Source organism: Somniosus microcephalus, chromosome 1 (genome assembly GCF_052327205.1).
Source record: "Somniosus microcephalus isolate GS21.2 chromosome 1, FLI_Smic_1.0, whole genome shotgun sequence".
Lineage (NCBI taxonomy): Eukaryota > Metazoa > Chordata > Chondrichthyes > Squaliformes > Somniosidae > Somniosus > Somniosus microcephalus.
The window spans coordinates 138,501,293-138,513,722 of record NC_140987.1 but is presented as its reverse complement, the minus strand read 5'-3'; the positions used below and the strand labels follow the sequence as shown (position 1 = coordinate 138,513,722).

The window sequence follows — 12,430 nt, the reverse complement described above, 5'->3', positions numbered from 1 at the left end:
CTCTGCTGCCACCTCCATCCAGGCAGCCCTGGACTCTTTGGGAGGCCTCTTCCTCCCTGAGCAAGGGTAGAGGACCTCCCTGTGGGCCCTTACCCCATCCACCAAGGTCTGCAGTGACGTCTTGTTGAATTTGGCGGCAGCTCGGCCTCTGCCGCTGGTAGCAGCTGGTGCAGGCTCCTCTGCTATTGTGCAACATTGGTTGAAAAGCCTGCAGAGGTGGAGAAGCTTGCTGGACACTTTAAAAGCACCACGAATGATGACATCATACTGCGGGGCTTACTGACTAGAAATGGACACTTAGCAAGGCTGCCTATATGCTGGAACTTAATTGGCCACTTGAGGGAAAATTGCGTCCAGCTGGCTGACCCATTTTTTTCGGGTCGGAGCCCCACATTCAGGGAACCCGAACATTTCCCGCACAATCCAGAAAATCGGGCCCCACAAAGCAGCCCTACAATGACAAAGTCATTCCTCTCACCCAAACCCCCATAGCTCGAGGTTAAGTAATGTCTCGCCATTCACTCCAAGTGACAAGGCCACTTCCCAGGTAGCAGGCAAAACTGGACAAGACGGGAAAGTGTTGCTAAGAAATAAATTTATGTGCATCATAAGTATAACTGAAACTTAACACTAACATTTTTTCATACACCCATGTGCATACCCTTGTGCATTTACAATTGTGTCTTTTTTCTTTTCCGGTGCTTCTACGAGGTGCAACCCCTGTGGCTTCAGCAGAGGTAGAGACAGGCTGCTCACTTCCCTGCTGCGACGACTTTGACACTTTTGTTAGACGTCCTCTGGGTTTTGGATCCTGTGAAGGCCCTGCCAAAGACTGCTCCTCCTGGGAATATGCAGGGGCAGACTCAGCCATCGGGATCTGAGGCAGCATGTGGGGCTCTGACTGAGGGGGAGGCAATGGAGGAGAAGTGGGAGCGCTTTGAGAAGAGCCCCCACTTCCATGTCCCCTCTCAGCATCATCCCTCTCATGGGCCACCTGCACTTCCCTAAGGGCAAGGAGCTGGAGAGCACCTTGCTGCACATCATTGGGGCGATGAAGGCCCAAGTCTACGTTAATATCCCTCCTCGAGATGAGGTCAATGAGTGTCTGCAAGCTGTTGTTCACAGCAAGCATGTTCTCGTTGGACTGGTGCATTTGCTGCTCCATGCGGGTGGCCATCCTTTCTATGGAACAGCACATCATCATCATCACCTGCGAGATGGTGGTGCTCATGTTGGAGATGGACTCCTCCATTCTCTGAACATTTGCACACATCACGGCTGCAAAAGCTGCCAGAGCCTCATGCAATTGTTGCTGCCCCTCCAAGATCACCCTCTTTCTCAATAGCCCCCCGAGGCTCAGCATCTGCATGCATCTCAGCAGAGCTTGGAGCGCCCTGCACCCTCCGGTGAGGACTCTCCGCTGCTGTCCCTGTCAACAGCATCTGCTCTTGGTCACTTGTGATGTGTGAGACATCATGTGGCAATGCTACTCTATCTCACACAGGACCCACCGAGGTGCGCATATCTTCGCTGGTACTGGGTGTGCTTGGGTCTGCTGACAGTGCACCCTTAGAGACTGGAGCTTCATCTGAAGAGTCACCTTCCTCCTGTGGCTGGACAGTTGTGGGCGGTGGGGGGGGCACTTGATGGACCTGTGGGAGAGTAAAGAGATGAATTAGAAGTGTTAAGATAAGAATGGTTAACGTTACCATTATGCACATGATGGCATTTCACTGGATGCTGAAATCAGTCACCATATGAGTGACAGCTGTACGCCATGTGGCTGTATGAGATTTAATTCTGTCACTAGGTTGCTGGGAGGTCCCTCTCTCTCCATCTCCCACTGCCAGCAGCTCTGTAACTTCAGAGATTTTGAGGGCATGCTCCTCTGCTGGAGTAAAATTACTGAAGACTGGAGGGCCACCTCCAGTTTTCTGCCTCTCCCTATTGTTGTAGGCTCTCTTCTCCTGCAAGGAGAGAAAGAAGAGAACTTTGAGTGAGAGTGATAGAGTGAGTGTAAAGAATGGATGGGTTACATCTGTAGAGGGTGACTATGAGGCAGTAGCGTGATATTGCCAAATGTCCTCCTTCTATGGTTATACTTGCTATGATTGAATTAGGATGAGGGTGAGTGTCAGTGGTGGTTAGTCAGATGGGGATGTGAGTAGGTACATAGACAGAGAGGGATGGGCGGACCTGCAAGGTAGGTTGGTGTGAGGAGTGACGTGCAGGAGTAGGCTTGGGAAGGCAGAGTGATGGGTTTAGGGTGACAGGCACTCAGGATGTAGGTGAGTGTGGAATTGCATTCACCTTTCCTGACCTCATGAGATCATTGAATCTTTTCCAGCACTAGATCCACATCCTCATGACATCCCTGCTACGGACCTCCTCTGCGATCTCTAGCCATCTCTTTTTTGTCTCTTTGGGTGGTCGTTTTCGTCCATCCCCGGGGAAGAGGACCTCCCTGCGTGCTCTTACTGCCTGCACCAGCACTTCCAGGGAGGCATCTGTGAATCTTGGTGCTGCCCTCTGTCTTGTCTCCATAATCCACAGATTTTTCAGTCTTATTCTGTTATGTAAACCTCTGGAAACCACCTTCTACACTCCTACATCAACCTTCAAATGAGATTTTGTGCAAGTCTGCTTTAAATATCCACGCTGAAAACGCGTCATTGGTGACATCATCAGACCCGCTCCATTTAATTGGGCCGGGAAACGTGCATGGCTATTTAAATTGGGGCCATTGAGTTAAATGCGCAGTGCAGAAAGCGCTGTTCAAATCTTTGGGTTCCCGACCTGCTGCGCGGCCCGCACGCACCCGACCCAAGTCCAAGTTAAAGATTCCGGTCAAAGAAGCAATTAATGGATTTAATAGTCTGCAAAAGAATATTAAGTAGTAAAGAGATGAAGGTCATTTCAGTCAGGCAATGAAAAGATTTTTTTTTTTAATTAAAAAGTTAAAAATAGCTCCAAATTGGAGAGAATGAAATGGAAAGTAGATAGGAGAAACAGAGAGGAAAATGGGGGAGACAGCTCCTTTCCAAATTTGTTAAAGACAACATTCAAATCAGAGCAGTACAGAATGCCTAGGAGAAAGATAAAGCCACTTCAAATCCTCCACCCATTCCTATTCTAACACTTCCGCAATTGGCCGCATAGACTGTTCCAGGAAAGTCCAATGTGAACTTCAGGAAAAATACCACGTCTTTCTCCTTGGTAGTCTGCTCAAAGTGCTTTTGCTCTTCTTTCTGGCATATGTTTCTAACACACCCAAAATATTCTGTGTAGTTTGTTTCTCTTCCCCTTCCATTACTGTATTTTTTCTTTTAAAAGGTGAGGGAAGTCATATGGCAGCAGTGTGCAATTCAGGTCACGCACGCAATTCAGTACGTAGTCGAGTTTGCCAAACGGATTACAGGGTTCATGGACTTGTGTCAGAATGATCAAATTCTCCTTCTCAAATCAGGTATGGATTACATATATACTTCAGTAATGTCTAACGTGGCTGTCATTTAGTTGCTGGGAAATGGCATAAGTATCAATACAGATGATATTTAAGGGGCAATGTCATCATGGTAATAGTTGCTGCAAGACCATTTTGCATGTTTACATTCACAGCCAAGCACAGTAACGGAGTCAATGACACAGTGATATAATTTCAACTATGATCATGTCTTGCACTGTTAAATTATTATTTTTTATCTTAATTTAATCAAATTTAAGATGGAAGCACAAAACTGAATTGTGCCGGTTCATCCTTCTATAGCCTGAACTTTCCCCAGTGATCTACCATAACGACAGGGCGATGAAGTTTTTAGAGCAAGCTTCTTCGGGTATTGAGCGTCACCTCCCAAACACTCCACTGAGCAACTAGTAGCTCTTTCACCCAATAGTATGTGGTTCTAAATTGTATCAAAAAAGGCACAGTCAGGGTTTCCTGTTTGTTTAGTGCATAAATGCACCATCTAGTGTGATCTTGAACCACAGAGTCCTGGAAGGTTCCAGGATTGATTTCCCAGTCTGTGCTGAATTAGCTGACCTCCAAAGCATCAGAAGTAGTACTACAATTAGCTTAGTTATGATCTGGAATGTACTGCCTGAAAGGGTGGCAGAAGCAGATTCAATCGTAGCTTTCAAAAGAGAATTGGATATATACTTGAAAAAGACAAAATAGTAGGGCTATGGGGAAAGAGCAGGGAAGTGCAACTAATTGGATTGCTCTTTCAAAGAGCCGACACAGGCATGATGGGCCAAATGGCCTCCTTCTGTGCTGTAAGATTCTATGATTCTATGACCTGGTCTACAGAGAGGACAAATCTGCCTGCCCCTAATCTCTATCCAGTGACTTTACCTGCTGTAAAGTGTGCATGCTGGGTGAGGATATGATCCATCTCAACTGTGATACCATCTTCGTTTGAATAACATTTTCACATATGAAGAATTGGATTAGGTACTGTAGGGTTGGGGCCTATACCACAGTAAACATTACTGCCTTAAGGAGAAGAGTAAAGAAAGAAGTAAATTGGAAGAAAATAAAAGGTCCAACTCACCACCATCCTGAAACAACTGGAATATTAAACAAATTTATTAAAATACTATAGGTGTGCAAGTGAATTGAAAATGTTTAAATTTTAGTCCTCGAGATAGACATTAAATTTCCTATCAACGCAATGTTAAGTAAAATGATAAAACTTTCATATTGCCATAATATTCAACAGTAACAAACCTCCACTTATGGCCCATGACCTGTGAAATTACCAGCACACTACTCATCCCTTTGTACGAACTGTACATTGTACTGATCAAGGGAGAGTAGGACATTGTTAGGTTTTGAAAGATTTGTATACTTCTACATAGGAACCTAACTTTGAAACTTACTCACAAGATAGGTAATCATCACTTACTGCTGCATATCTCTTCTGAGCTTTGATCAGCAGTCTGTGTTTACATTTTCAATATTAATTCATGCAATAATTTTTTTCTAAATAATTCATATTTTATAATAGCAAGCCACAATGTGACGGTTCCAATTGAAATGATTTTCGCAACACTGAACTTAAGCAGTGTAGTTTTCAATTTAGGAAATTGATCTAAAAGTGGCAATTTGGTGGGAATACTACAGCTTTAAACCTATCTTATATAACTTAGATTATGCATTTTTTAAATACTTGTTTTGCTTTCAGATCAACAGTGCTATCACACCACTGCTCAATCTGATAAACTGATCTGTCTCTGTATTTTAGGTTGTTTGGAGGTGGTGTTGGTCAGAATGTGCCGTGCCTTTAACCCGCTGAACAACACAGTGCTTTTTGAGGGAAAATACGGTGGCATGCAAATATTCAAAGCTCTCGGTAAGACAATGCTTTTGTACTGACCATGTTTTGAAACCTTTCCAATGTGTAGATTTAACTGACACACCACACCTTCAAACTACAGGAGCTAAATATTCAGTAGGACACTGTATTTAAAATAGTTAATGGAACTAAAGTAAAACAAAATCACCAGGCCCAGATAAAATGCATCCCAGAAGAAAATCAGAGAGGTGACAGCAGAGGAACTGTCATTTTCTTAATAATCTTTGAAAGCAGGAATTCTGCCAAAGGACTGAACTGTAGCAAATGCTGCACTGCTGCTCAAAATCATGAAAAGGGTTGAGGTTAGTGATTGTAGGACAATTACTCTTACCTTAGCTCTGGTTAACTTCAGGGAGTAACTTCAAGGAGTTACTTTGTTGAGTCCATGTTGCTGGGGAAGGGGCAGCCTCAATCCAGAGGTTTAGACACAAATTATCCACTAATCCTTGACAAGTCACAACATTTTTGCCAGTGGATGCCAAAATTTCCAATTAACGCTATTGACAGGCAAGGCTGCAGCTAGCAGCACGGACTCATAAAATTACCCCCCATCCCACCAAGAGTCCATAACAGGGGATGAAATTTGTGAACACTGAGACAGGCATAGCCTAATCAAAGACAGTCAGCATGGATTTGTAAAAGGAAGGTGGTGTTTGACTAGTTCAATTGAATTTTTTGAGGAAATTACAGCGTGTATAGATAAAGGGAATGCATTGGATGTTGTATATATAGATTTTCAGAAGGCTTTTTTTATATGACACCACATAAGAGGTGTTACAAAGTTTGAGGCACATGGTGTTAAAGGGAATATATCAATTTTGCCAACCATTAGAAATAATCTTTACCCCCTCAGAATTTTGAAAACCTCCTAACCTTTTCTCTTCCAATGAACAATGCCCCAGTTTTTCAAGCCTTTCTTCAAAAAAGACATGGATAGAAGGAGTTCTGACGAGAGGTCATTGACCTGAAACATCTGTTTCTCTCTCCACAGATGCTGCCTGACCTGCTGAGTTTTTCCAGCATTTTCTGTTTTTAATATGGATAGAAGGATGGCTGGGGGCGGGGTGCGGGGGGACAGAAACAGAGTGTAGGGACAAATTAATTGTTTCTCAGTCAGACTAAGCTTCAGAGATCTGTGCCAAGATCTATTTTCCACATAGTACATTTTGGGAAAAAGAGTAGTGAAGGTAAATGGTAAGATTCTTAACCAAATGAAGAACAGAGAGATCTAAGGGTATAGATACTTGGAGGGCAGGGGGAGGGGGGGATGGATTTCCATAGGGATTCTTGAGGTTTCCATGGCACTTCCATCAAGGTTATGATGGACGAGCAGGAGAACACCCATGGAAATTCCCCCCCCCCCTCGTAGATCTTTAAAGGTGGAATTGCAGGTGGAAAAGACCATAAGAAAGGCAAGTGGGATTCTGGGTATTATGTATAGGGGCTGTTACATAGTTATGTTGGGACTACATTGTACAAGTGTACTAACACTCAAATCAAGTGTAGCAGCGCTATGATGCTGGGAAAGTAGTGCGCAGGCGCCGCACAGCACTTGGAAATATCACCCCGCACCATGCGGCAGGCAGCCATTACAACACAAGTAAAACAGTAGTTATAATTACAAACTACCGAGTCCGGGGTCGTCTTTACAAAGCACTATGAGCGCTAGACGACATAACATGGTGGCAGCGGTATAAGTGAGTAAAACTTACGCAAATAAAAACGATATCAGATTGAAGAAAAAAATTTAAAAGTAAACTCTGCAGCGTTGTAACCGCGAATCGTACGGGCAGCTAAAATGGCAGCGTCCAATGCACTGACCGCGAATATGCTCCCCATCATGAACTGGGAAGCCGACGATATCGTGGAAGCTTTCCGGAAATTTAAGCAAAAATGCGAGCTTACATTTAAATGTTTCCTGAAAGGCTCCTCCAACGAGGAAAAGGTCAGCTACATTCTACTGTGGGCGGGAGAAAAAGGCTTAGATCTCTATAACAGCTGGAGTTTATCCGAAGAGGATAAAACAAACCCCACGGAGATTTATGAAAAGTTCAGTAACCATCTCGAGCCTAAATCAAACCACCGCATACACAGATATAAATTCCAAAGCTTAAGACAGGAACCTGGTGAAACGGCTGACAGTTTCCTGATGAGATTAAAAAACGAAGCCAGCAAATGCAAGTTTACGGAACTAAAAGAAAGGCTGGTAGACCAATTAATATGGGGATCAGCACATACAGAAGTGCAAAAAGAACTAACAGGAAAAGAAAAGCTCAGAATATCAGAAGCCATAGATACAGCGAGGGCTCACGAAGCCACAAAACAACAGATGAAAATGCTGAATACTCATACGGCTGACGTGCGGACAACACCGGAACCAGATCACAGAGTAGATGCAGTGCGCGAAAAGCACAGCACACAAAAACAAGTATATGACAGCGGGAAGAATACGTGTAGAAACTGTGGAAGACAACACGACTACACAGACAGAAGAAAATGCCCAGCGTATGGAACAAGCTGCAACACGTGTGGTAAAGCAAACCACTGGTAAAAGATGTGCAGAGCTAAAAGAGAGGGGCTACACACCAAAAGCAGAGGTGAGCAGCAGAACCAACAAAAGCAAAACAAAATCCATACCATGGGTGAACAAGATGACGAAGACTGCGGGTACGACAAAGCTCTGAACATTGAAACCATAAAGGTTCTCTTACACGAAACGTCCAGAGCGGAAAGCACCTGTACTGGCCGCGCTAGACGTGCTCCTATCTAGTTATCCAGCAAGTTAAACACTTATTCAAAATAATTCTTCGTGAAGCCGTTTGCTGTTTGAAGCCTTTACTTGAACAATTTTTGTGAAACTGTAAACAAAGATAAAGTATGTTTTGTACATAAACTGAGTACTATACATTCGATATTACACAAGATATAAATATATTTACAACAGTAGAATAGACTAATTGTATAACTAACTAACATTTGGACTAACTTCTGTAACTATCAAATGTTAACCTTTTATAAACATATTATTGTCAAAATACTACTCTGACAACGTTGCTATTATGCTAACAAACAAAGATACTCACAGATATTGCGCTTGGCCTAACATATGAAATCAGATTACATTGGATTGTGAAACCCTCATGGAATCCTCCATTACTGCCAGGTTCTTCCTGAAATTCTACTTCCTAGGATTCTACTTCCTGGGTCACACAGGAAGAAAGGTACGAAGGTCAAATGACCTCTCACAGGAAGAAAGGAACAAAGGTCAAATGACCTCTGTTTCATACAAACACACTGCTAACACATAACCACCACCAGAGGGTGCTATCTGCACATAAAATAGTCCATCGGTCCAGAACACTCCCCGTCTGGGGTCGTTAACGACTCCACATAGTCCAAACTCTACTTGTCACTGGAGTCCTCTGGCGACAAAAGAAGAACCACCTCGGAGACGGTCCGTCGGTGTCGATGATAGGATGCAGCTTCCGTAGACTGCTGTGAGGAGGTAGGTTGCGTTCTGCTACGCACAGTTCCAATCTGGGTATGGTGAGGTCTGGCTGGGGTGCCAACTTGCCTCTATCAAAGACGAAGCCAATTTTGCTTTGTCCTTCTTGAGTAGTGACCTTCAGATAAGCCACACTTGCAATGGCCTTAGCGGATGCGTCTGCAAAGACGCAAAGCTCTTTGAATTGGGCATTTAAGGGAGAGAAAGACGAATAGCAGTGAGGTATTCGGATCTCCTGTAAGTCTTGGAGTGAGTCTCTCCATCTGTCCCACTCTGCTTCCATCTCTTCAGGGAGAGGTGAATCCCACTCTTCAGCGCGTGTGGAGAGTTCCCTGAGGAGCAGCCTATGGTGACAGGGGCTAAGAAGCCGAGAGGGTCGTATAGGCTGTTGACTGTAGAGAGCACTCCTCTACGTGTGAAGGATTTCTTGAAGTCTAAGACTTGGAACGTGAATGTGTCTGTTGCTATGTTCCATGACACCCCTAGGCTACGCTGTAGGGGGAGGTCATCAGTGAAGAGGTCTAGGTCTTTGACGTCCTTAGCACGATCTTCAGGGGGGAATGCCTCCATCACTGCTGGTCTGTTAGAGGCTATCTTATGCAGCCTGAGGTTGGATAGTGCAAGTAGTTCCTGGGCTCGTCCGAGGGTACTGATGGCCTCTGCTTCAGTCGGGAATGACTTCAGTGCATCATCGACATAGAACTCCCGTTCGATGAACCCTCTCACATCACTGCCAAAGTCGTCGTCTTCTTCCTTGGCAGCCCTCCTCAGTCCGTATATGGTGACAGCAGGGGATGGGCTACTCCCAAAGACATGGATGTGCATTCTGTAGTCCACAATGTCTCTATTGGGGTCATTGTGCCGATACCACAGGAAGCGGAGGAAGTCTCTGTGGTCTTCTCTCATCACGAAGCAATGAAACATGTGCTGGATATCGGCAGTGATGGCGACGGGCTCTTTCCTGAACCTTATGAGCACTCCCAAGAGGCTGTTGTTAAGATCGGGCCCTGTGAGGAGTACGTCGTTGAGAGAGACTCCCTGATATGGTGCACTGGAGTCAAACACCACGCGGATCTGTTCCGGCTTTTTGGGGTGATAGACTCCGAAGGAAGGGAGGTGCCAACACTCTTGGCCTTCCTGGAGTGGAGGAGCTATCTCTGCATGATCGTTGACAAGCATTTTCTTGACAAATTCTAGGAAGTGTGCTTTCATCTCTGGCTTCTTCTCTAGTGTGCGACGGAGCGAGTTAAGATGATTATAGGCATACCCCCCGTTGTTCGGCAGCCGTCGTCTGGGGTTCCGGAAGGGTAAGGGTGCAACCCAGCTGTTAGAGCTGTCACGAGAGACCTCATTGTCCATAAACTGGAGGAACCTCATGTCGTCGATCGATGGAGCGAGTTTGTGGTCATTGGCGGTGAGACAGAAGACTGACTGACCCGGGTTCTCTCCTGTGAGCATCATCTGTGTGCTCTCTGCGGAGATCAGCGCTGGGGAGTTCTGAGGCTGGGCCGTATGACTGAACTTCTCTGTCACTTGGATCTGACTACTGCATGGGGTAAGGTAGCTTGGACGACCATTCTCCAAGATGGAAGTCTTGAGTGTGCTCACCTGAGATGGCTTGTGAGCGCCCTTGAGGCACACATCTCCAACAACGACCCAGCCGAGGTCTAACCTTTGGGCGAAAGGGGCGTCATGTGGATCGTTGATCTGTTCCCTTATCTTATGTACCCTCAGGATGTCTCTTCCCAACAACAGAAGTATGCTTGCATCTGGATCAAGAGGTGGGATCTCGTCTGCAATGCATCTCAGATGACGGTGATGACGAGCTGCATTCGGAGTGGGAATCTCAGAACGGTTGTCGGGGACTTGATTACATTCGATGAGTGTAGGAAGGGGCAGACTAATCTTCCCATCGGCTGACTCAACAACGTAACTGCAGGCCCTCCTGCCGGCTGTCTCTGAAAGTCCAGCACACGTCTTCAGCGTGTAAGGCGATGGACTTCCTTTGACCTTGAAGATGTTGAAGAACTCGGATCTTGCTAGAGAACGATTGCTTTGTTCATCTAGTATGGCATACATCTTTTCAGATTCCTGACGACATCCTGCATGGTACACATTAACGAGGCATATCTTGGAGCATGCTCTTGTGCTCACCCCTTCTCCACACACCTCGGTGCACCTGGATGTAATCTTCGGACCAGCAGCTCCCTCTCTCTCCCCGCCGTGCTCTGAAGCGGGAGGAGGCGTCTCTGACTTCCAAGGAGCTGGGCCTGGGTGTAGTGCTGAAACGTGCCGATCACTTTCACATTCAGTGCATTTTACATCTACCTTGCAGTTCTTGGCGAGATGGCTCGTGGAAGAGCAGCACTTGAAACATATGGAGTTCTCTTTAAGATATTGTTTCCGATCTTCCAGGGACATCTCCCTGAAGCCTCTGCACTTCTTTAAAGGATGGGGCTTGTTGTGGATAGGGCATTGTTTGCTCATATCCTCAGGTTTCTTCTGAATCTTTGTGTTCTCAGTTGAGGACACTTGCATTTTCTGGACAGATATTGGTGTCCTTCCATGTCTGTCGAACTTGTCTCTTCTGGTAAGTGCTGGGTGGGAGGAGAAGAAGTTGAAGCTGGGGTCATTCCTGGCTTTGGCTTCTTTACGGATGAATTTAACGAACGCAGAGAATGGTGGGAACGCCATGTTGTGCTTTAGCTTGAACTTTGATCCAAACGTTATCCACTTCTCCTGCAGGTTAAATGGAAGCTTCTCAATGATGGGACTTACCCATCTGGAAGTGTCTAAGTACAATAGACTGGGTAGGTAGCCGTCCTGCTTTGCGGCTTCGAGTTCCGACAGCAGATCTCCAAGGTCGCGGAGCTTCTGGGGTTCCTTACTCGTCAACCTCGGAAAGTTCTCCAACCTGTCAAAGAGAGCCCTTTCAATGGCTTCGGGCGAGCCGTAGCTTTCTTCCAGCCTCGCCCAAGCCTTCTTCAACCCCTCTGGCAGCTGTCCCACATTGGCCGCTTTTATCCTGCAGGCCTGTCCGGCGGACTCTGGGCTGAGCCATTTGATAAGGAGGCCGAGCGCTTCTCCTGCCGACAGGTCTAAGCTCGATATGGCATCATGGAAGCAGGACTTCCAAGCCCGATAATTCTCCGGCCTGTCATCAAACTTAATTAACCCCGAAGTCACCAGCTGGGTACATGCAAGGTATTTGGCAAGGTCGTAGGTGTTGGGACCTGTGCCAGGGTTGCCTTGGCTAGGGGCTCTGTTGGGGGTCTCAAGGAACCGAGAGGGGATTTGCCTCTGACTTTCTCCATTCGGCGTCCTATTCCTCTGCACCGTGTCTTCCGTTCTGCTGGCGGAGACTCTGCGGCTTGAGGCACGCCGTCTGCTTTGACCTTGATTGGCAACTTGTGGCATGTTATACGAAGTGCTTGCATCTGTAGAGATGTGCGGGCCTTCATCCCTTTCTCCTGTATACTGTATGTTGGCATGGTCGCTCACGTAATCTATGGTGCGCTGTTGTGGACTCTGCCACAAAACGGGAATTAAAGGTTTGTAAGCTGTCTCAGGA

The 12,430-nt window shown here is 45.9% G+C and overlaps 1 protein-coding gene across 3 annotated transcripts in view; it reads left to right on the top strand.

Annotated features, from left to right (window-relative positions):
- rorb (RAR-related orphan receptor B) overlaps positions 1-12,430 on the top strand; it is a 347,074-nt gene that overhangs the window by 306,357 nt on the left and 28,287 nt on the right. For all 3 annotated transcript variants that reach the window (XM_085986234.1, XM_085986226.1, XM_085986244.1), the window contains 2 exons: positions 3,334-3,466; positions 5,244-5,351. In XM_085986234.1, coding sequence (XP_085842360.1) covers positions 3,334-3,466; positions 5,244-5,351 — 241 coding nt within the window. The remainder of the gene's footprint in view (positions 1-3,333; positions 3,467-5,243; positions 5,352-12,430) is intronic.